This window comes from Acomys russatus, chromosome 8 (genome assembly GCF_903995435.1).
Source record: "Acomys russatus chromosome 8, mAcoRus1.1, whole genome shotgun sequence".
Taxonomy (NCBI): Eukaryota; Metazoa; Chordata; class Mammalia; order Rodentia; family Muridae; genus Acomys; species Acomys russatus.
Window position 1 is genome coordinate 1,934,718 of NC_067144.1, and position 25,684 is coordinate 1,960,401.

The following is a 25,684-nucleotide window of genomic DNA, read 5'->3' on the forward strand; positions in this document are numbered from 1 at the left end:
AGGTCTCTGGTGGCTAAGGGAAATGAACATTTCTTTAAGTGCTTCTTGGTCATTAGATGTTTCTCTGTTGATAATTCTCTGTTTAGCTCTGTACTGAAGTTTTAAATTGCATTATTTGGTTTGTTGGTGCTTAATTTCTTGAGTACTTTATGTATTTTTGATATTAGTCCTCTTTTGGATGTAGACGATATCTTGGTGTAATTCTAACCAAACAAATGAAATACCTGTATGACACAAATATCAAATATGTGAATAAAGAAATCGAAGAAGATATCAGAAGGTTGAAAGGTCTCCCATGCTCATGGATAGGAAGGATTAATAAAATGGTGATCTTACCAAAGGCAATGTACAGATTCAACTCAATTCTCATCAAAATTCCAACAGATTTCTTTTTATTTTTCATGTATTTACTTTACATCCTAATTGTAGCCCCATCCCTTCTCTCCTCCCAGCACTATCCTCCCTCTCCCCCATGCCCCATCTCCTAATCCTCAGTCCCATCTATACCAGCTCATCAAGTTGCATCAAGACTGAGCATTTCATCCTAGGACTTGGGAGGTAAAGGCAGGTGAATCGCTGTAAGTTCAAGGCCAGCCTGGTCTACAAAGCAAGTCCAGGATGGCCAAGATAACATAGAGAAACCCTGTCTCGGGAAAAAAAAAAAAGACTGAGCATTTCCTCTTCCTCTGTGGCCTGGGAAGGCAGTCCCACCAGGGAGAAGTGATCAAAAACCTGGCAACATAGTCCATGTCTGAGACAGCACCGCACCCCGCCCTCACTCCCTTTATTAGAGGACCAACATGAAGCCTGAGCTGCCCATTGGCTACATCTTTGTAAGGGGCCATGGTCCAGTTCACGTATAGTCCTTGGTTGGTGCTTCTTTCTCAGCAAGCCGCTCTTGGCCCTGGTTAGTTGGCTCTGTTGGTCTTCTTGTGGAGGTCATGTCACCTCCAGGTCCTTTTCTCTTTCCTCCCACTTTCTCACAAGACTCCCTATGCATCCTCCAATGTTGAGCTGGGTGGAGCCTCTCAGAGGACAACTCTGTTAGGCTTCCGTCTTGCAAGCATAGCAGAGAAATGTGAATAGTGTCAGGGGTTGGGTCTCTCCCATAGGGTGGATCTTGGATTTGGCCAGGCATCGGTTAGACCTTTCCGATAAGTTCTATTACTGAAGAAACACCTGACCAATACAGATTTTGGTACCAGAAGTGGCTATAGAGAGGCAGAAGTATAAGGAAGAGGATGTTAAGTATTTGGAATAGGGCTTCTAATTAGTCACCACCTACAGTTACCAGTTACCAAGACTTCTCTGGTTACTGAAGCCTTCCCTGAGAGCTTGCAGAGTTCTGATGGCCCATGATATGACTTATTTTACAAACTAAAGTAAACCAATGCATTGATTATCCTGATTCATCAGTGGATTTAATGACTCTGTATACACAACTTTTGACAGTTTGTGAAAAAAATAAGAAAAATGATGATGCTGGTTGGTTGCTCCTAGTATCTCTGGATAAATTGGCAAAGGAAAAGAATGAGCTCCATGACAAACTTAGACAGCTTCTTACATCTTGGAATGCAATGAAGGACAACAATGAACTCAGTAATAAAATTGATAAACTAAATAAAAATAGTACACAAACAGGCTAAATGTTTCTATGTGTGCCGTGGAAGAGAATTTTCTCTCTGGCAGCTGCAGAGCTCAAGTTGCAGAAAATCAAACCAAAGCCCTCATTATAAGGTTGGCTGAATTACACACAAAATTCAATCCCTAGCCTCAGAGGGTGTTGGTGAGTAAAGCAATGGCATTATAACTTAGGGGTAGGGATGTATGGGATGACCCTATTGAATCTGAGAACTTTGAACCCTCTTATTTTCATAGTTTGATGAAAGTCTTTGGAAAGGATCAGGAGGTATAGCCTGGTTTCAGGGGGTATGTCAGTAGAAGATCACAAAGCATTAAGCAGAGTATTATTAATAGTGCCAGGGATTGGCTCTTTCCCATGGGGTGGGTCCTGGGTTGGGCCAGGCATTGGTTGGACATTCCCTCAATCTCTTCTCTATCTGTTCTATCTTTTTAAAATTTTTTAAATATATTTTATTAATTTATTCATATTATATCTAAATTCTTATCCCATCCCTTGTATGTTCCCATTCCTCCCTCCCTCCCATTTTCCCCTAGCTCCCCTCCCCTATGACTGTGACTGAGGGGGACCTCCTCCCCCTGTATATGCTCATAGGGTATCAAGTCTCTTCTAGGTAGCCTGCTCTCCTTTCTCTGAGTGCCACCAGGCCTCCCCAACAAGGGGATGTGGTCAAATATGGGGCACCAGAGTTTGTGTGAAAGTCAGACCTCACTCTCCACTCAACTGTGAAGAATGTCCTGTCCATTGGCTAGATCTACGGTACATTTACACTATGGAATACTACTCAGCTATTAAAAACAAGGAATTCCAGAAATTTGTGGACAAATGGATTGAACTAGAAATGATCATAATGAATGAGTTAACCCAGAAGCAGAAAGAGTCAAATGGTATATACTCACTTATATCTGGACACTAGCCCAAGGGGCATGTCCCATGAAAGTCTTCACTTATCAGGAAAATAGGACAGAGGGGAGGACATCCTATTGGGACTCTAGGTGAGAGAAGCATGGGAGAATGGGGAAATAGAAGAATCCCAAGGGTCCTAGAAACCTACAAGAAGAACATTATGATGAGCGGGTCTGGGCCCAGGGGTCCTGCTCAAACTATGGCACCAGTCAAGGACAATACGTGCAGTAAAAACTTCGAACCCCTACCCAGATCTAGACAATATCTGCTCTATCTTTATCCCTGCATGTCTTGTAGGCAGGGTAAGTTTTGGGTCAAAGTTTTTGTGGGTTAGTTGGTGTTCTCTCTCCACTTGTCTAATTAGAGGGTGTCCTCTTCAGTCTCTATGGCCCTTGCTACTAGGAGTCTCACCTATAGTCCCCCTCATATCTTCCCAGAGACAGGATTTTCATATGTTGAAAATCCACTGATGGATTTTCAATATGGATATTAATATGAAAATCCATCAGTGTACTCGACCATATAAACAAACTGAAAGGAAAAAAAGCACTTAAAAATTTTAAGAAAACAAAACAAATGAGACCATTTCACATGTATCTGATATTTTAGGCCATTTAATAAATGTATTTATGTTTGATACTGATGTTTAACATTTAAACAGACATATATCATACACTGGACATTTCATGGAAAGTATATGACTAAAATTTTAATGTATAATTAAATCTTTACATATAGAAGATCTTTTCTGATTTGGAAACCACATTAAGACATTTTTTGCAATTTTATCTTTTTGTACAACACGTTTTATGAACAATAAAACTATCCTAGAACAAGAGTAAATGACATAATCAAAGCGGCAACCACTCATAAGGATAGCTTCAAAGTGCATCCAAATATCATTAGAACAAGTATCTTAGCAGGCAAACAGTACCAACATACATGTAATGTATTTTTTATATCAACATTTCACTAACATTCTGTACCAAGGAGCAGAATAGGCTTATGAACAAGAAATTGAATATAGAAATAGTGTCCTAGTAAGGATTATGAACTTACACACATATAAAAGTACCATGACATTGAAGTCTACACTGTAAGAAGAATTAAGACAGGAATAAGGACAGGTGAATAGAAAACTGGTTAAAAAAAAAAAAAAACAAGCCACAGAATTTCTTCTATATTGAAATTACTCCAAGGACCTCACTAACCATAGTTTATTCCATAGTACCAGCACCAGTCCAGGCTATGTAAAATAAATGAAAATCTACAAATTGCTTCTGACATGATACTGGGATGAATACTGGAAAATTGGAAAATATTGCATATCAGAGAAGGAAAAAAATTACTAATGATGTTAGAGAAAACCAATAAAGCAGTTAAAAGAAACCAAAACTCTAGGAAACACGTGGAAAGATGAAATTCTCTTTCATTGTTTGATTAAAGAGTTGCAGTGCCTAGATTTTTCTACCCAAGGCAACAGGCTCTTCCTGATACGTGTCTCTCTCATGGCTTCCTTCTGAAAACTCTTCTTAGGGCTCCTGTTAGGTCCTTATTTCTCAAACTGTAAATGAACGGGTTCAGCATGGGGGTGACCACGCTGTACATCACAGATGCTCGTGCCGTTGAATGTGAGTTTTGGGTGACAGAGGAACTGAGGTACACCCCCAAAAGTGTAGAATAGAACAACGAAACAACTGAGAGATGAGATGCACAGGTGGAAAACGCTTTGTACTTCCCCTCTGATGATGAGATCGCACGTATGGAGGAAACTATCTTAGAGTAAGAGTAAAGGATGCCTGCAAGAGGACCACCACCCAGCAGGACAGCTGCAAAATACATCACCATGTCGTTAGGGAAGGTGTCATTGCAGGCGAGCAGTACCAGTTGGTTAAGCTCACAGACAAAGTGGGGAATTTTCAAGTCCGTGCAGAAGGAGAGCCGCAACGCCATTGAGCTCTGTAGCAAGGAATTCAATGCTGTGGATACCCAGGACCCCAAAACTAGTAGTCCACAGAGGCGGCGGTTCATGATGACCGTGTAGTGCAGAGGGTGACAGATTGCCACATAACGGTCATAAGCCATCACAGCCAGAAGAAAGTTGTCCAAAACTCCAAACAGAATGAAAAAGTACACTTGGGCAATGCAGCCTTCATACGTTATCACCTTGTTATGTGTCTGTATGCTCACTAGCATCTTTGGGATGCTGGCAGAGGTAAAACAGAGGTCAGCAAAGGACAAGTTGGAAAGGAAGAAATACATGGGCGTGTGAAGATGGGAATCTGTAACTGTGGCAACCATAATGAGCAGGTTCCCAAGTAGAGTGACTAGGTACATGAACAAAAATAGTCCAAAAAGGAAGGGCTGCCATAGAGGGTCCTCTGAAATTCCCAGGAGAATGAACTTTGAAATGTGTGTGTCATTTTCCAACTCCATATAGCTAGTATAACAAAAAGGAGAAAGTAACCTGATGCAATTACATTACTATGTAAAACATTACACAAGATTAACCTGACCGAAAAGCTATAGTTTATAGTATACTGTTAGGATGGTGACTCCTGTTTTGTGTATAAGCAGTTGGCTTTTTAGGGCATGCCCTGGTATGACTCATTTGGAACTACTATCTCGCTCCAAGCCTTTACCCAAGAAGACATGTATTACAAATGTAATGAATTCTTTGTTTGGAAATGCAATTTAGTCTTGGCTGTGAGCTATATATAACCTTGAGATTAAATTTTGCCATAATCATTTCTATCTAGTGATTAAATAAGTATAATACATTAGCTCCACAAACAAAGAAAAAATGTCTCCGGGGGTAATATTGTCTAATTAGCTCAAGTGGTTCCTGAGAGACTGAAAGGAGGGAAAGCTTCTTTGGTGCTGGCTGCGTTCAAACCCAGTCGCATCCCATCAGGGCGGGTCACAAAAACAATAAAACATCAAATGAAACTTCTCAGAAGTTAAGTATTTCATCAATTTGGTGCTCACATACTTACAGGTTGAGCTTCCATTTGGGGAGAAAATGCAAGGGGAAGAGAGCAACAGATGTGAAATATAAGATTTTTTTTCCTGTACCATCCAAGATTAATTAGAGTTTGAATTCACACATGATAATTGAATATATTGTATTACACAATACAGTGCTGTAATACATGTACACCTGACATAGCAATCAAGTCTAGAGACTACAGTCACCCACCCCAGTGTGCAACGTAGGGTACAACCTCTGCTGTGACTCCCTGTCTTACCTAAGCTGCCCTGCCCCTTATTCCCACTCCTTAGCCTCTGAAAACTACTAATCTACTCGATTTGTGTAATAAAAGTGTGCTGGGTTCCACAGGGAAACACTAGTGTGTCTGATTCTGTCGAGAATGCCACGTATAGAAAGACAAATATCAACTGGTTGTCAGGTGGACAAGAGCAGATTAGCCCTCCCCGCAGAGTACGCTTTCTGCCTTACTCTGAGCTTTCAGAATGTATGTCTTTGGACAAACAACACAGGAGCACTATAATTGTGCCTGGTACCGTCAAAGTCTCCAGGCCTCCATCCTTTCTTATAGTAACTTCTGTGCCCACCAGGGCAGCCGTGCCTCGGGCCTGAGGGCGTGGCACCACGCACACACTTACAACCGCGTGCCTTGTATTGAAATTAGAATTAAAGATCTAAAATTTCAGTATTCTGTTTTGTTTTCATTCCTACTTTCACAGTTAGGCAAATATATTTGTATTATATGGGATAGGGGTTTTAAAAGGAGGTATTATGCACTAAAAATAATGTCAGAGGAATAAGGTGAGATTTAACTAATTTATTCTAAAACATCTGCACTAAACAAAATTAAGTAGAACATTAACATTAATTGAAAGAGCAATATAATCCCTCTAATGTTTTCAAGAGTAATTGATAACTGAATTGGAAGTGACCTATAAATAAATGAATATCATAACGTTTTGTTAACATTGTAGTACATAGTACATGCTCAATAACCATTTATTAAAGTAATTTGGGAACCAAGTCTCAGTGCATTTGGAAATGTAACACATACTAATGTTTTCTTTAAATTCAGCTTTATCTTTTTAATTTTTAAGAATTATAATCACATCACTTTCTTTATCCTTTTCACTCCCTCTAGCCCTTCCCAAGTCCTCTTCACTCCCTCTCGGGTTCATGGCCTCCTCCTCTTTGTTATTTTTGCGTAGGTATTTCTATATACTCATAAATATATAAATGCAACATGCTTGAGTCTATTTAGTGTTGTTTGTATGTGCATGATTTAAGTACTGACTTCTTGTTATAAGAGCTTAAATATTTAAATAAAACTTGAATAGATAACTATCAATCTAGAGTAAGATGATACCAACCCTTTAGATAACATAGTGCAAAAAGTCAAAGTAAAATTCTCTGCAGGATTCAGGAAGCCAAATGAGTCAAGGACACCACAAAAAGACCTACAGAGTAAATTAACCTAGGCCCATTGGGGCTCACAGAGACGGACCCACCAACCAACGTGCATGCCTGGGCTGGACCTAGGCCTACAACACATGTGTAGCAAGTGTGCAGCTTGTTCGTCAAGCCGGTCGCCTAGCAACGGGAGCAGAGGCAGTCTCTGACTCTGTTCATTGCCTTTGCATCCCTTTCCCATAGCTAGGGTCCCCTGTCTGGCCTCAGTGGAGGAGGATGTGCTTAGTCCTGCTGAGACTTGATGTTCCAGGGTAGGTTGGTACCCATGGGAGGAATCCCCTTCTCTGAGGAGAAGAGAAGGGGGCAGTGAGGGTGGTACTAGAAGGGAAAGGAGGGGGGGGGGGCTATGATCAGGCTGTAAAGTGATTAAATAAGTAAATTAATGGAAAAAGAGAACAATTGAAGGGTCACTTACTATAAAAATAACTGAACATTGTTTTATGTGAAAAAAAAAAAACCCTGAAAACAAACTGTGTATTTTGAAGGAATGTTTGAAAAAAAATCCCAACATATAGATTTCATGGACAAAATTATCTTCGATGTTGCAAAAACTCAGTAGTAAGAAGAGAGACACAGTCAATAAAATAGAAAAAGCCCAAACTAAAAACTATGCGGAAAGACTCATGGCCTAGGTTAAGTATAAACTAACCATACTGTTGTTTTGTCTCAGACATAAGGAACATCCTCACTTTGCTGCGTGGTCCTCCACAGCTAATGTAATGTATCTCTATACTAATTAATTAATTATGAAGGCCCTTAACAACACTCATTCTCTGCAGATGACTGTATCAATGGATTAATCAAATAAGTAAGTGGCTGCTCCTAGCCAAGTGACCTTAGGTAAATGATCTTGCTCTTGATCACTCAGTCTCTTTCCTGTCGCACCTGCTGAGCAATCAGACTCACCTGGATAGAGCTTCTGGATGAAAAGACCCTTATTGAAAATCTAGCTGTTCCTCTGTATGGTTGAGTATAGAGACTGTAGAGAGTTTTAAGACAGCAGGAGGGGGGTCATGCATCAACCTCCAAGATAGGTGAACACCCTAAAGAAAACGGAAACGTCCTGTCCACAGCAATGTTGCACATGCAGAGACAAAGGCAGGGGAGGTATTTAAAGCCCTGTACATCTGCATATTATGTACATTTCCCTCTTGTCACAGTCAACCTGATTACACAATTTTCCTATGGGACTTTGCTCTTCATAGAAATAAGTTTTTCTTGTGGAGTCTCTGTTCCCAAGGTACCTGATTAAATGTTAGGCAAACCAGACTTGATGTATTCATCTCTATGTATTAATCTCTTTTTCAAAAGTAAAATCTGCTAAGACCATAACATCATTCTGGCCTAATGCTTGCTTCATGTTTGTTTTCTGTCTTTTTTGATGACTTGTTCATGTAATGACTAGGTCTCATGGGCCCTCCAAAGCCTTGACTTGGTTTGTGGACACAACTGTTAATATTTCCAGAAACTTTACTATTCTTGTCTAAAACAAGATTTTTTTCCAATCCATAATCACTACAATCCATAATCACTACAATCCATAATCACTACAATCCATAATCACTACAATCCATAATCACTATAATCCATAATCACTACAATGCATAATCACTACAATCCATAATCACTACAATCCATAATCACTACAATCCATAATCACTATGATCCATAATCACTATAATCCATAATCACTACAATGCATAATCACTACAATCCATAATCACTACAATCCATAATCACTACAATCCATAATCACTACAATCCATAATCACTACAATGCATAATCACTACAATCCATAATCACTTCATTGTCTTCTTGCAAAACAATTGTAATATTATAATATTATAAAGGAGGAAACACTCAGCACTTTTCATTAGATATACAGAGCTAAAACAAAGCAGGTAAAGGGTCAGATATGTGGCGTGGAAACTAATGGTATGGAAATTATCTTTCAAATCAATGAAGACATTGATGAAATTCAGAAACACAAGAAATTGATGACCCTGAATCATCACTTTAAAGTAACCCTTACACAACTAGGATGGCTACCATTAGATTCATGGAACTAAATGCAGTAACATTATGTCAATGGTCTACTGCTTATATTTATCATTCAAAGAACCAGATCTTAGATTTATTGGTTCTTTGGATTATCTTTATTTCAATTTTTTAAAAATCCCTTTATTTTTACTTTTTATATCTGTTTACTTGATTTGGATTTTGTTTGTTCTTGTTTTTTCCAAGTTCTTGGGTTGCACCATTAAGTAATTTTATTGTGCCCTTATTATTATTTTTTTTCATATAGGCATATAGTACTATGCTTCCTTCTCAGGACTGTTTTTGTGCCCCAGAGGTTTTGTTGTGCTGTTTTCATTTAGTTTACTCTTTATATTTCCTTGTGGATTTCTCCTTTGACTCAATCATTGTGTTATTTAATCTCCCTGAGTTTGTTTAATTACTAGAGATTCTTTAGTTATTGATTTAAGTTTAATTGCATTGTAATCGGAAAAGATTTCAGAATTACTTCAATTTTTCTAAATTTGTTAACACTTAAAACATATTTTAATTAAAATAGAATTATATCACATTCTTCTTTCCCCTTCCTCCACTAACTCTTCCCAGATGCTCTCCCTTCTACCCCTGCCCATCATCCTCAATTTATATCATATTTTCATTATTATTGCATATATATTTATATATATATACAAATATATAAATGCAACTGTTAAATTTGTGTTGTGTGTTTTAAGAACTGATCATTGTGTATTGAAAATAACTAAGGGGCCTCTTCCCTGGGAGAGGCTAATTTGCCCTCTCACAGCAGTTATTAGTTACTAGTTATCTGTAGCTCTTTGTCTAGGGATGGGGGCCCTATGATATCTTCCCCCATTCCATATAAGCCTGTATCAATATATTGCCATTGTTCTGGCCTTCACAGAAGGCGTCCTGGTATTCTGGCTATTAGAACCTTTCCACACCCTCTCTGCTGATGTTTCCCGAGCCAGAGGTGCGGGAACTGTGATGTAGGTGTATCCATTGGGGCTGGACCCCCACAGTCCAGAGGTGCCGGAACTGGGATGGAGGTGTATCCATTGGGGCTGGACCCCCACAGTCCATTGATCTCCATGCTGTGTTAAGTTGAGCTTCTCTGTTTGCTGTAAACATGGCTTCTTTGATGAGGGGTGATAGTTACACTTATTTATGGGTATAAGGATAAGATTTAGAATTGAGCTGGTCTAGCAAAGTGTCATAGTAGATTCTTTTTTAAGATCTATGATTTCACTAGCCCTAGGAACCTGGCTAGGTTCCTTGCAGCGCCTGCATTGCTAGTCTAGGCTATGAAGAGGGTCTGCGGATTGAAAAGATGGCACAACAGTGGGTCATTTGTGCTAAGAGAATGCCATTTATTGGGAATAACCGAGCTGCTTGTATAGGGGAGGAACCAGCAATCCAACAGCACTGTGGAAAGTACCCAAGAGGGAGCAAACTGAGGGCCAAATAATGAGACTCAAAACAAGGAAAATGAAGGCAACCAGTGGAGCACAATATTTCAACTGCAGAGAAACACAAGTAATGTTTCAACTGCAGACAAAAAAAGTCATGATCAGGACCAGCACAGCTGCGGTTCCCCACAGGTCTCCCTTCTGTATATAAAATGAGCTCCTGCCTTAGGCTGTCCAAGATGTCAATGTATGTCTTACCCGTCATGGGAGAGCCCATGTATGTCATGAACTTCCTGTCTTAGGTTGATCATACATCCCCGGATCTTACCCGTCATTGAAGACTCACTTATCCAGATTTGGGAAGTGGGATTGTCCATAGCCAGGGACAAGACTGCTTGCTTTAGCCTGAATTGCTGCCCAGCGTGTGTGTGGAGTCGACACAGAAGCAAAGGGAGAAACCCCCCTATGCCACAAGCCATAGTACCAATGGCCAAGGTTCCATCCCACTCCTTCATCAGGTTGCCAAAAGTCTGCAATCCTTGCAAAAATGCGCCTCCCGTGATAGGGGGGATCTGAGTTTTGTTAATTTTAACAATTTGGGAAGCCAATTGCCCTGTATAATTTGTAAAATGTACATTCCAAGGTCCGGCCAAATATTGATTAAGTGTGCGAAGGTGATGGGAAGCGTGAGTGGCTGGAACAGGGGTGACACGAGTATGGGGGTACACAGGGGAGCAAGTAACCATGTGCGTGTCCCACAGCATGTCAAACTGCTCCTGCCCCCTTTAGTTGCTTCAAGCATAATTTTAATCTCCCCCATGCTATCTTTATCAATTAACCCAGGAATCACCCGTACCCCTTTCATGACAGCACGGCTTCTTCCAAGTAACAGTCGGAAGGTTCCTGAAGGTAGGGGCCCCAGGACTCCAGTACCTATAGCCTGGGGTCCCATTTGTAGAGTTAGTATGACTTGGGAGGAGGTACAGAGGTCTAATCCTGTGTTTCCTGGGGTGCCTCGGACGAGGTCTCAGACAGAAAGGGTTTTCTTTGCGGGACAAATTGCATAGAAGGGGTGACTGTTCGAACATTCTTTTGGGCAGGTGTCTGCAAGGCTCCATATACCTGCCTTTGCGGGGCCCGCCCCCCACTTCCCAGGTCCCTGTGGGGGATTTTCCTGGACTTCATTTAAAACAGCTTCAGCTTTCCCAAGGTTTCATTCACTTTCCTATCTTTGCTAAGTAAAACGTCTCTAACCTTCAGAGAGAAAAGGTAGCTACAGAAATCGTCTCTGGGCCTTCCTTGTATAAGGCCTTTTGCAAATCTGACTTTACCTGGTCCCAGTCAGAAAGATTTAGGCCCCCAGAGACTAAAAACCATGGGCTGCTCTGTTCTATAGTTTGGATGAAAACTCTTGTCGTCTTATACTTAATCCTGGTGCCTTGTTCCCCAAGCAGTTTCACTAGTTGCCCCACCAGAACGGCGGAAGAGCTAGCGGCCCCCATCCCAGTACACCCGTGTCTTACCTCCAAGAGGCGCTGGCCAGCTTCCCCAGGCGATCCGTCAGACATTCCTTGGGGACCTCCACTTGCAGCGCCTGCTCTGCTAGTCTAGGCTACCGTGAGGGTCTGCCGATTGAAAGGACGACACAACAATGGGTCATTCGTGCTAAGAGAATGCCGTTTATTGGGAGTAACAGAACTGCTTATATAGGGGAGGAACCAGCAATCGAACAGATACAAGAAACACCCTGATAAAGATACAAGAAAGTCCCCAAGAGGGAGCAAACCAATGACCAAATAATGAGACTCAAAACTAGGAAAATGAAGGCAACCAGTGGAGCACAATGTTTCAACTGCAGAGAAAAACAAGTAATGTTTCAACTGCAGACAAAAAACAAAATGGTCAGCACCAGCACAGCTGCAGTTCCCCACAGTTTCTATCTAGTACCAGGCACGATTTGCCTCCTATTGAGTAGTCCTTACATTGAATTAGACAGGTACTTCCAGCACGTGCATGTCACTAATTGCGTTTTATGAATATGTAGCCATGATGTTCATTGTTATCACTCATAGGTTTCACAGCTGGGTAGGACAATCAGCTGACTTAGTGCCACAGAGATGCACTTACTGCCACTCCCTTTCAATACAGTACTGGAAGCCCTAATCACAGCAAAAAGACAAAAAAGGGAAAATTACAAGGATGCAAATAAGAGTCAAATAATCACAATTTGTAGATGATATGTTACACATAAGAGATTACAAAAGTGCCAGCAGAAAAAAATTAAAGAAACTAACAATTTCATCAAAATGACAGGGTAAAAAAACCAACTCCCCCAAGTCAGTAGACTTTTTATTCACCACCAAGAAGCACTGAAAAGAGATCGTAGACACACTCTCACTTACAGCAGCATCAAAGACAATATCTTGGAATAGAGTTAACTAAGGATGGGAAGGTCTGCCCTAACGCAAACTTCAAATCTCTGAAGAAAGAGATGGAGAAGACACTAACAAAGTGGGAAATATCTACTGTTAATAGATCGGTAAAATTGATATTATGAAAATGGCCATTCTGCTTAACCCAGTTAGAGAGTTAATACAATACAAGTCAAGTTACTTACAACACTCTTACAGAAATAGAAAAAGCATCCTAAAATTCACACTGTACAAAAAATGGCTAATGTAACCCAAGAAAATTCTAATAAAAATAATAATATTAGAGGAATCACCATTCCAGACTTCAAGATATGTATTATAGAGCTAGAGTAATGAAAACAAATATAGAACTGGCAAAAACCCACCACAGATCAATGGAATAAAATATAAGACTCAAATATAAGTATAACAACTGTAGTCATCTTTGATTTTTAAAAAGAGGCAAAACAAAAAACAAAATCAAAACAAACAAAAATAGCCACACACTAGAGAAAATACAGAATCTTTCGCAATGGTTCTGGGGAAGCTGGATGTCCTCACAAGGAAGAATTAAATCAGATCCTAACTACTACCATGCACAAAAGTTAATTCCAAGTACATCAAAGACTTCAATTTAGAAGCCAGGCATGGTGGCACATGCCTGTAATCCCAGCACTCAGGAAACAGAGGCAGGTAGATCTCTGTGCATTCAAGGCCAGCCTGGTCTACAAAGTGAGTCTAGGAAAGCCAGGACTACATAGAGAAACTCTGTCTCAAAAAAACAAACAAAAATTCTAGAAGAAAACCCATGTAGTACCCTACAAGATCTTAGTGTAGAAAAGGGCTTTCTTCTGGGTTAACTCACTCATTATGATCATTTCTAGTTCAATCCGTTTGTCCACAAATTTCGAGATTTCCTTGTTTTTAATAGCTGAGTAGTATTCCATAGTGTAAATGTACCACAGTTTCTTCTTCTACTGAGGGACACTTAGGCTGTTTCCATGTTCTGGGTATTATGAATAAGGTTGCTATGAACATGGTCGAGGAAATTTTCTTGTTGTGTGCTGGAGCATCTTCTGGGTATATTCCAAGGAGTGGAATAGCTGAGTCTTGAGGAAGCCCTATTTCCCGGTTTTTCTGAGATAGCACCAGATAGATTTCCAAAGTGGTTGTACTAGTTTGCATTCCCACCAGCAATGAAGGAGTGTTCCTCTGTCTCCACGTCCTCGCCAGCATGTGGTGTCACTTGAATTTTTGATCTTAGTCATTCTGATGGGTGTAAGATGGAATCTCAGAGTTGTTTTGATTTGCCCCCTGGATGGGGAGACCTGATGGCACTCAGAGGAAGGATAGCAGGCTACCAAGAAGAGACTTGATACCCTATGAGCATATACAGGGGGAGGAGGTCCCCCTCAGTCACAGTCATAGGGGAGGGGAGTAAGGGGAAAATGAAAGGGAGGGAGGAATGGGAGGATACAAGGGATGGGCTAACCATTGAGATGTAATAGGAATAAATTAATTTTTAAAAAGGGCTTTCTTAGCTGGACTCCATTTTCTCAGGAATCAAAAGCAATGATTGACAAGTGGGGCCTCAAACAAACAAACAATTAAAAAGCTCTGTACAGCTAGCAAAAACCAATTGAGCGAAAAGAAGAAACCCATAGAATGGGAGAAAATCTTTACCAGCTGTACATCTGGCAGAGGATTAATATCAAGAATATACAAAGAACTAAACAACAACAACAATTGAGGAAACAAATCACTCAAAAAAATGGACCAGGGATCAAAACAGAGAGGTCTCAATAGAAGATAAAAAAGAAAACTGCTTATTGTCCTTCGCACTTAGGAAGTACAAATATAAACAGATGTGTGATTTCCTCTTACCCCAGTGAGAATGGCTAAGACCAAGAAACAGCTGACAGCTAAGGTTGTACAAAGATAGAAACCTTCATTCACTCCCCTATCCTGCATGGCTTGTGTCCTGTATCCTTGGCTAGAGGCAAAAAGAGAATAAAGAAAAGACAGACACACTGTGAAAGTGGGAATAGGCAGGGTTTTCTAACACTGCTATTACAACCCGGGGCCTTGGCTTGGTAATAAACGTGCATCTAGTAAGGTATAGCACACGGAAATGGGTTAGCTACTCCCTGAAAGGGAGCATCTCAGGCTGTAAAGAGCCAGGAGGAGGAGGCCGACATTCCTAGACTCTGCACACACTGATCAACACTCATAAACAATCTTATTCCAATTCCCAAGGAAAACTTTGCTATTCCTCTTTAGTCTGGCATGTATAATTATGGTTTTGCCAAGTTCCCATAGTCCACCTGGCCTTGCAGTCCTCAATAAACCTCGTCCGTGTCAAAATCACATACACCCAGCACTCAGGAAACAGAGGCAGGTAGATCTCACACAGAGCTTCCTACGGCCCCACACATTTCCCTTTTTCTTATTTCTTAGATGTTCAGGATGGATCTTTATGCTTAGTTTAGGGACAGTTCACTGCCATGCTTCACACCAGACTGTAAAGATGTTAAGAGGGAGGAAAATAAAAACCATGGCACCCAACACAAACAAAGAGGATATTTGCGAGGTAAAAAGGGCAGCTAGCCTATGCATGTCCTCCTTTACAGTGTAGCATGCTGAGTCTCCCTGACTGTCCCTGTCACTCCTTCTATACAACTCACAAGATCCAGCCTAAAGCACACATTCGGAGCCCTGGCCTAGACTGGCCTCCCCTGCCTGCACTAAGACAATGTCTAGGCTTATGCCAGGACCCTCTCTATACACCCTCCAACCCAAAGGACCCTCCCATGCCATATACAACCTTTCCACCCAGCAAGAACTACCCCAACTCTTCAGATTTGGAACAGGAAACACTTTCTGTACACCAGTCCGTTTTCTCTTGGTCCACCTGACTTGGTTCCACATAAGACATTTCCAACCTCTATGTTAACCATGTCACAAGTCTTTTCCTGCTCTAAACTTCTCTGTTTATATCACACTATGAAGTAAGAAAAGAGCCAGGCGCAGTGGCACACACCTGTAATCCCAGCACTCAGGGAGGCAGAGGCAGGTGAATCTCTTTGAGTTCAAAGCCAGCCTGGTCTACAAAGAGAGCCCAGGACAGCCAGAGCTACACAGTGAAACTGCCTCGAAAAGAAAAGAAAAAAGGAACTAAGAAAAGAAGTCCACATGCCCAGATATCAAGTAATACTAAATGTCTTATCAGTATCTTTTCTTAAAAAACTACCAGCCCTGTTGAAGTGTTTGCCAATGAGAATTACCTAAAGGAATTCCAGGACACATAGTTAAAACAAAACAAAACAACTGCCCCAACACTCATGCAGGCTCGTGAAATGGCTCAGCAGATAAGAACACTGGCTGCTCTTCCAGAGGTCCTGAATTCAGTTCCCAGCAGCCACATGGTGACTCATAACCATCTTTAAAGAGATCTGATGCTCTTTTCTGGCATGTAGGTGTGCATACAGACAGAGTGCTCCTACATTTAAAAAAGTACATAAATATATAAATTTTAGAACTGAGCTGTAGTGGGGCATGTCTTGAATCCCAACACTCAGGATCCAGAGGCAGGCAGATCTCTTAAGTTTGAGGCCAGCCTGGTCTACAGAGTGAGTTCTAGGGCACCCATGGCTACACAAAGAAACCCTGTCCTAATCGGAGGAAATTGTAGTGCCTCTTACTAATTCTGAGATTATGTCATGATGGGTAATTAACGATGATTGGCAAAGAGCTTGTAGTAACTATTTGGGAGTGTTTCCTGTGTTGAGGGCCATATTTCTGTGCTGAGTTCCTGCTCACCTTAGAGCTGTTGACCCCTGCTGGGAGAATCCTTTGTGTTACTTAAACTGCTGGAAAAGCTTTGCTGCACCTGGGTGTTTGGATTACCTACCACTGTGAGAGACAAGGGAACTTGGGAGCGGAGTTTTTCCAGGCTCTGATTTCTTGTCAGCCTGCCTGAGAAGCTTGGGGAGGGGCCTTGTAACAAGAACCCTGGTGCGTCTTTTGGTATATAAGGTGCACTCCCTTATAACAGACGGATATCTTTGTCCTAGCCTTCATATCTCCACGTCTCTCTTCATCCTCCATCTGCACTCCTCCTTTCAGGTGGACCCTGGTTCAAAATTGTCCCTCGGGACGGGACAAAAACCCGAACACAGGACCTGAACACAAAGGGAACAGTGACAGACGTCACTCGGGAGCACACTCCAAGAAAGTGGAAAGGAAGTTTCGCCGCCTGAGTGACTGGCTTCGTGGAGAAATGGTAAAGTAGCGAGGGAAACATGGGACAGAGTAATTCTAAAGAAGTATTTAAATGAGCACTGCAATTCCTTCTTCAAACACATGGGATTCAGGTTGATACTAAGGAATTAATTAAATTTTTAGATTTTGTTAATGAAGTATGCTCATGGTACCTTGAAGAAGGAACGGTTAATCTGGAATTGTGGGATAAAGTAGGGAAAAAATTTACAGGAACATTATCTTACAAAGTGACCAGAAGAAGCTCCTGCCATGGTGTTTTCACCTTTGGGCTTTGATTAGGGGTGTCCTCGACCCCCAACATGAAACTGACAAAATAATAGATTTTCTATCTCAACCTGAAGAGATCTTGGGAGAAATGAGGGAATCTAAGATTAATAATGAGAAAGAAGAAAAAAGAGAGGCTGCTCGCGATCACCTCCAGCTTTTTCCGTAGAGCAACGGGACTTTAGTAAAGAATTCTGGGAACAGGTTCTAACTCTGGAAGAAAAGATTAGCTTAGCTAAGAGACAGAAACAGTTGGAGAAAGAATTAGAAAAAAAATCAAGATTTGTGTTGATGCTGAGAAAAATTCTTGGGGACAAAAGGAAAAGGCCTCCAGTTTAGCACAAAACAGTCCTCTGGGTATGCCTCCCTTAGAGACTGCCATACATACAGAAAGCTAGAAATTCAGGACAGGAAATAGATGGTGAATTTGTTTTTTCCAGTTGTAGAGATATTAGATCCTTGGAGCAACTGAATTAGACAGTATGCCCCTATAGAATGGAAACAAATCAAAGAATTAAAGCCTGCTTGTGCTCAGTGTGGGCCCACAGCTCCATTTACCACAGCAATGGCTGATGCATTTGAGGATACTAATCTCACCCCTGCTGATTGGAAAACTCTAAGTAAGACTTCTCTGAGTGGAGGAGATTACTTGTGGAAGGAAGCAGAATGTTTCAGTGCTGTACAAAGAACTGCAGTATTTAATGCTCATGCAGGGATTCCTCAATGGAATGTTAACATGTTAGCAGGTGAAGGGCTGTTTGAGGATAATGGTAATTAAATTAATTACCCTCCTGTGGTGTATGCCCGAGTCACTGTGGCTGCCCAGGAACATGGAACAAAGTTCCTGGTAAGAAGAATCTAAACACCAGTTTATCTAGTACCAAACAGGGCCCTGAGGATCCATTCCAGGAGTTTGTGAACAAACTTCTTAAAGCAAAAGAGAGAATTTTTGGCAATTCTCAAAATGGAATTTCTTTTGTAAAGCAATTAGCCTTTGAAAATGACAGTGCTCCTTGTCACACTGAGATTGATTAGGCCCTACAAAAATAAAACTGATTTGTCAGGATACGTAAAATTGTGTCCTGATATTGGCCCATCTTACAATAAGGATTAGCTATAGCTGTGGCCTTACAGGGAATGACAGCAGAATGACCGAACGCTCAATCTCAATCCCTCTCGGGCTGTGGTTTCAGAACGGTGGGTGTGCCTAATGCCTGCACTAACAAAATAGAGACTGTGGGACCTTTTGGGTCCCAGGCAGTTCCAATGAGACACCCTCCAGACTTTGGGACTGTGCTGACTTGACTGTGAAATGTGCTGAACAGAGACTTCCCTAGAAGAAGGAATCTGTAATAGTTTGTGTTCACCCTCCCTATACAAAATTTCTGTTATTTTCTTTTTGCTGTTGCCTTAACTCAAACTGTACAGACTGCTAATTATGTTGTTATCTTGAGACAACTGAGCAGGCTACTATGCCATGCTAAGATTCCCCTGGACTTATGTTGCTCCTTATAAACATTATGCAACTAGACTTAATTGGATTTGCAGTTCAACATTCATCTTTGTTCTCCCCCTGCCCCCATCCTGCACTCCTTCCTTCAGGTGTACCCTGGTTCAAAATTGTCCCGCGGGATGGGACATTCGTGAATCTCTTAATATAATCACTGACTCTCAGTGTGCAGAAAGAGTTGTTCTGCATATAGAAACTGCTGAATTTACTCCTGATAACTCAGAATTAACTACATTACTTACAGAACTGCAACAGGTCATCAGAAGTAGAAACTATCCCTTGTATATTACTCATATTCGATCCCATACAGGTTTACCAGGTCCATTAGCACAATGAAATGAGGAAATCGACCAATTGTTAATAGGAAATGTGCTTAAAGTCTCAGAATTTCATGAAAAACATCATGTTAATGGTAAGGGTTTGAAGAAAAGGTTCCCTATCACTTGGCAACAAGCCAGAGAATTAATTAATAGGTGTCCTATGTGTTCTTTGTATAATCAGATCCCTTTACCTGCTGGAATTAACCCTAAGGGTACAAAAAGGAATGAAATATGGCAGATGGATGTGTTTCACTTTGCAGAATTTGGAAAACTAAGATACGTACACCATACTATCAATACCTATTCAGGATTTAGATGGGCAACTGCCCTAAGTTCTGTAAAGGCTGATTGTGTAATTACTCATTTATTGGAAATAATGGCAATTATGGGAATACCTGCAGAAACTAAGACTGACAATGTTCCTGCATATGTGTCCCTTCAGATGAAAAAATTATTTATATATTATAATATAAAGCACATTACTGGTATACCTCACAATCCCACAGGGCAGGCAGTTGTCAAAAGAGCTAATCATACCTTTAAAAAAGTGCCTATTAAACAAAAGGGAAGGGTAAAGACCTCCAGGGACAGATTAAATAATGCTTTGCTGACTTTAAAATTTCTTAATGTTGGTGATGAAGGGACAATAGCAGCTGAGAGACGTTGGGTTATAGAAAAAACTGAGCAACTAGGACAACCAATATACTATAAAGATTTATTGACCATGGACTGGAAACCTGCAAAAGTTTTGAGATGGGGCTGTGGTTATGTTTATGTTTCTACAGGGAGGTGAAAAATATGGTTGCCGACAAAACTTAAAAAGATTAGATCTGACCAGGAAAGACCTCTTAGTACCTAAAACATGAATACATTCATATAGCAAGGGAACCTTAAGGGACTCCCTGGTCCTTATAACATGACATTCTTTCATACAGCCTGGAGATTATAGCTCAAACAGATGTATAAAATTGATGGCTTACACCTGCTTGAAAATGGGACAGACATTTACCTTTATATAATTTGTACATCTTGCATATTCCATATATGTAGAAATGTACCTACACTAATAATTTCAAATGTTTGCTTATTTTCAGAGCAAAAAAAAAAAAAAACCAGAATAATAATGAAGACAAAGCAGACAGCCTGGGTGATTCAACCTCGGAGACTGCCTTTGGCACAGCAAGAAGTGCACTTCAGCTACTGATTCCTCAAAAAATTGCATGCATATCAACTTTAAAAGGGCTAGGCCAAAGGATCGATCCCAAAAAGAATGGACAAAAACAGATACAGCTAGCTTTTCCAGTGCTTGGCTAATATCTTATTTCTCTAAGGGTACCCAAAAGATGTTTTTACCCCCAGACAGCAAAAAGTAATTTTGAGAGAACAACGCCCCCATTCCCAATAGGTGGGGTGGGTGTTTTTGGTGGGTTACCAATGTTCATTTTTGTTTAGGGGGGTTGGTTATAAGTTAATAAAAGTTTCATTTAGAGATTTCTTTCTTCTATCCTTCTTTCTCTCTTATCTTCCTATCCTATCTAGTGTTAGGGGAAAAGGGGGGATGGAGGGAAGGCTATTATGAACAATATAGATTTAAAGAATAGAAAGTCTATTACTGAATCTACTAGCCTCAAATATGTTGCATTGATATTCGAATATTTTACATTGATATTGTAGATTATTGGAAATTTAAGACTATGCAACTTTTGCCTAATGTATTGTATGTTGTATGTTGATGGAAACAAACTGCATATTTTATGTTGGTTGAAACTTAAGGTCATTTTGTTCGACATTAACTTGATGTATTTATACACGTACAACTCATTTGAAAAGGTGCTTCATATATATATATATATATATGATCCTTGAACAGACTGGGAGGATATATATATCCCAAAACAGGAGGCGAGGATTTTTGGGTCCTGGTATTGTTTAGCTATTCATTGCTTCTCTTTGAGACGCTCCTAGAGAGAATTGCTCCAATGAAGGCTTTGGCTGCTGTTCTGGGTTTCGGCTGCTGCTCTGGGTTCCAGCAGCAACTTTCGTTGAATTACTGGTCTGCTGAAATCCTAGGAACTGATACTCAGAAGGTTTCATTCTTGTTTTCTTTAATCTCCTTTTCCTCTTATTTAGGCTAGTCAGGTTATAAGGGAGGTATGCTCGTTTAATAAGTTCATAATAAAGTATAATTGTTAAGGAAATTGAGCCCACAGAGGAGGGGGTTGCTGCAAAGACTGTTGCACCAACCAAGGACCATGCATGGCGAGGACCTAGACACTCAGCTCAATTGTAGTACATTGCCACCACAGTTTCCTTGTGGGTCCCACAATATGGGGAGTAGGGACTACTTCTGACATGGACTCTGGTCCCCCAATGTGGATCACTTCCCCCTCGCTGGGTAGACTTGCCAGACCACAGAGAAAGAGGATACAGATAATACAGATGAGACTAGGTGAGGTGAAATCAGATATTAGCCCCCCGCCCATACTGAGGGCTAGGGGAGGGAGGAAGGGAGGGAGAGGGGGTGAGGGAGAGAAGGAGAGGGTATGAGGGAGGGAGGGTGGGATCAAGAGGTGATCAGGGAGGGGACTGAAATCATGATGTAAAAAAATTAAAACTGCAGAATAAACAGGTTATTTTATATTCCTAATCCCACTACATGGGAACAGCTCTGAGATAGGCTGAGACATGAATGTCTATGCATAGTCAATGCTTCTTATTGGTTACACGTAACTTAGGACTAGGTGCCATTCTTTGTATGACATGAATGAAGATTTACAGATGTCCTTCTTCTGCTCGTGCAAAGAGCAGAGAACCAGCCTTAATTGCTATGTGCACCATGCACACCTCACACACTTACAATTTTAGGAAGGTATAATGCTTGTGAGAAACTATATGCTTTCAGAACAAAAGAACCAGACTTTGAAGCTGGATCAGACCTGACAGGATTCATTCCTCTGAGCATGATAGATGCTGACATCCTGCATCCTTCATGTTCCAGCACCAAGTGCTTCTGTTGCTGTTCTCCATCAGAACAGGACAGCTCCCAAGACAGCCTTGAAGAAAGCTTCTGTTCCCAATTGGCCCAGCATTTCAGACTGTCCCACACAGGACTTTTATTAAGCCTGGAAGTTCTCAACATTTAGAAACTAGACCACAAGATATATTCCTATCTTGTTTAATCATTTTCACCAATTTATTTGGGCCCCTACAACGGTATAATTCATCCCAAATCAGCAGGAAGAAACCCTAAGAGAATGACCTCCCATTTCCCTTAAGGGGAGTTAGGTAGGTTTTTTGGATGCTTTTGGTGTTTATTTTCACTGGGAGTTGGTTATAAGTTAACATTATAAGTTACTATTGGTCTTACCCATAGAGAAAATGAGGTTGGACTCAGGGATCTCTCTCTTTTCCTTCATCGTTATTTCTTGGGCTTGGAGATGGGGGCTGAAAAGAGAGAAGGGGAATGTGGAGGTGCATGGGGAGATACAACAAAAAGTGGATTGTTGAGTTGACCCCTCAACTTAAGGTCTTAACTGTGCTCACAAGGTTATTTTTAATTCACCAGTATACAAATGTATATATTGATGCAAAATAAGTTGAATTTCAATACATTGGTTTCAAATTCAAATTTAAGATTATTCTTCACGGGGAGACCTGGTGGCACTCAGAGGAAGGACAGCAAGTAGCCAAGAAGAGACTTGATACCCTATGAGAATATACAGGGGGACGTAATCCCCCTCAGGAACAGTCATAGGGGAGGGGAATAATGGGAAAATGGGGCGGGGGGGAGGAATGGGAGGATACAAGGGATGGGATAAACATTGAGATGTAACAAGAATAAATTAATAATAAAAAAAAGGTTATTCTTCACATACATTATTTCTATTTCTATATATATCTTTTTTCTTTATATATATATATGTATACATATATATATTTCTACTCTATATGTTCCTACTCTAATATGAGGTATTGTACCCATACCACTCAAGTAGAATACAAGGTTTACCTCTAATACTTTGAAAATGCTACTGCAAGCTATTTAGGATAACTAAGTTAGAGAAATTAATTGTCAATTGATCAAATTGTCATCATTTCAATTACTATTCTATTTATACCACAAGAATATACATCCTAGATGTAACATATAGGTATCATTCTATAGATATATGAGATAAAACAGTTGGTTAAGGTCTTTAAAAACCTCAGAGTCCTACAGAATATGGCACTAAAGATATGTATATTGTATTAATGATTCTTTGATAACAAGACAGGTTAAACCCTGGCAACACCCTGCTTACCTCAAAGATGATGTTGAGCATCGATGAACCGCCTCATGGAGATGGCTTCAAATATGGTGAACCAGCCACAAGGCAAAATGTCCTACTTTCAACCACTGACAGAGTTCTGCCTAAAATTTGGCACGCTTGGAAGCAGGCAGAGTTGACAGCCAAATTCTGCCAAGACAAGGTAAGCAAGTCCTCAATAGTCCCTGCCTCACAAATATGTCTGTCAGATGTACTGGGCCAGAAGGCAGAAGATGATGCTCCAACATTTTAGAAAGCTATGGGTGACTGTTCAGGCAGCAAACTGTCTCTGCTTTTTTTATTATTATTATTAAATTTGGAAGTTGCTAACCCACACTTCTCGTTTACTCAGGTAACTAATTTTACTCAAGTCTCTGATGGGTTTGAAGGCCAAATAGTTGAGTTTCACAGTTAAGCCTAGTTGTTTAGGGATTAAGATGTCTTTAGGTGTAACAAGAATAAATGAATTAAAAAAATTTTTTAAAAGATGTCTTTAGGTCTAGATTGATGTTTTACGTTGATAGAGATAAAATATGATAGAGTTACATCCAGAATTTTAGACTGAGATAGGAAAATGTTTTCTTCAAGGTTGTCAAATACAAACAGCCAAAACACTATGAAATATATCATGAATGTAATTCCTGAATGTTCCGTGGTTCTTTCTGCTGTATGTAGTTTATTTTATATAGGTGTAATAATCTAAATGCATATGTAAAAATTTTTAAATAATTAAAAAAAAATAAAGGGCAAAGTTCTCATTAAAAAAAGAAAAGGTGTTTGTCATAGGTTGAATATGAAATGTCCTGTACTGTTTCATGTGTTTAAACCCTTGGTCCCCTTAGGCAGCCCAGTTTGTGTAGTTAGGGAACCCTTGCGCATGTGGCCTGGAGGGAGGCAGTGGACCCTTAGGACATCTGGGGGATTGTTCGTACATTGAAACCATTTGCCTCACATTCTGTTGCCAGTGCCAGCAACTAAGCCCTCCAACCTGCTGTGACCGATGCTCTGAAAGCCTGAGCCAAAACCACCTCTGCTGTTTAGAAGTTGTAATGTGGCATAGACTCGTGAAGAGCCATGAAAAAACCTAAAGAATGGTAATGGGTTTGGGCTGGCTGTGATTGGTCCACTGTTCCTGTGACCTCACAAGGAGCCATTGTGAGGAATATGATAGTCTCCCACCTGTATAAGGCAGCGGCCGAGCCTGGGTCTTGTCATTCTACTGTAGTAGAACTGGCTGTTTGTCACCTAAGACCAGTTGGACTCAGAATTGGATCTTAGAGTTTTGATTTTTATTTTCCATTTTTTAAATTGAACATCTATGATCTCCCACTGACCTGAACATAGTGAGTTTGCTTGCTCGTGGCTTGGTATTGAGGCCTGGGTTTTGCTTTTCTGTTTATAGTTTTGGATGCAGTTTGTGCCGTTGCTTCAGGTTTTTTTTTTTTTTTAATCATTTATTTTTTTATTATCATCTATTTATTTATATTTGACATTTTGTACATTGGTTTATTTCTATGCCTTAAAACCTTTGTTAGCATGTATATATTAGATGTAAAAAATAAGGCGTGTGACTATGCCACGCACTTGCAAACTACCCACCAGCTTTGTTACTTCCCATGATGTTTACCTGTGTTTTTAATTTCTCTTATCATAGTAGGAGTCTTCCCCTGCCAACCTACAACTCATGAGACAAAACATGTCCTGTGGGATCTTGAGGGACAGCACATTTCCTCAGGGAATCGCAGTTAGGGACAGGTTTCTATCCCTATGACTCCTAGAAATATGAGTTTGAGAGAAAAGGACTGAGCATCATGACCTAGAGATTGAGGGGTCTGCAGTGGTAAGAGTCATCAGAGATTCTGAGGGTCTGACTGGAGAGGACACTGCAGACGCTGATGTGCCATGTCTCTCACCCAGATCAGCACAAAGCTCACTGAGTCCATTCTTGGTGTCACTTCTCCCCTCATTATGGTCAAATGTCCTCAAGTCTGAGTGACAGAGGTCTCACACCATCTCATCTCTGACTCCTGCTCTCTAGAGGGGATGCTGTTTGGGGATGTCGTGAAATACCAGGGCAGTGGAACCCAGAACGAGAAATTGGGTTGATAGAGGCAACGAGACCTGGAAAAGCAGTGGAAGC

General features: G+C 40.6%; 1 protein-coding gene across 1 annotated transcript; it reads right to left on the reverse strand.

Moving 5' to 3' along the window:
- Positions 1-4,054: 4,054 nt before the first annotated feature.
- Positions 4,055-4,984, reverse strand: LOC127193214 (olfactory receptor 19). Its single transcript, XM_051150519.1, has one exon. The coding sequence runs from the start codon at positions 4,982-4,984 to the stop codon at positions 4,055-4,057; it is 930 nt and encodes a 309-aa protein (XP_051006476.1).
- Between the last annotated feature and the right edge of the window lie 20,700 nt (positions 4,985-25,684).

What these genes read in the sequence shown, in the direction of transcription:
- LOC127193214 (XM_051150519.1), bottom strand. Translation starts at nt 4,984, where the DNA reads ATGGAGTTGGAAAATGACACACACATTTCAAAGTTCATTCTCCTGGGA.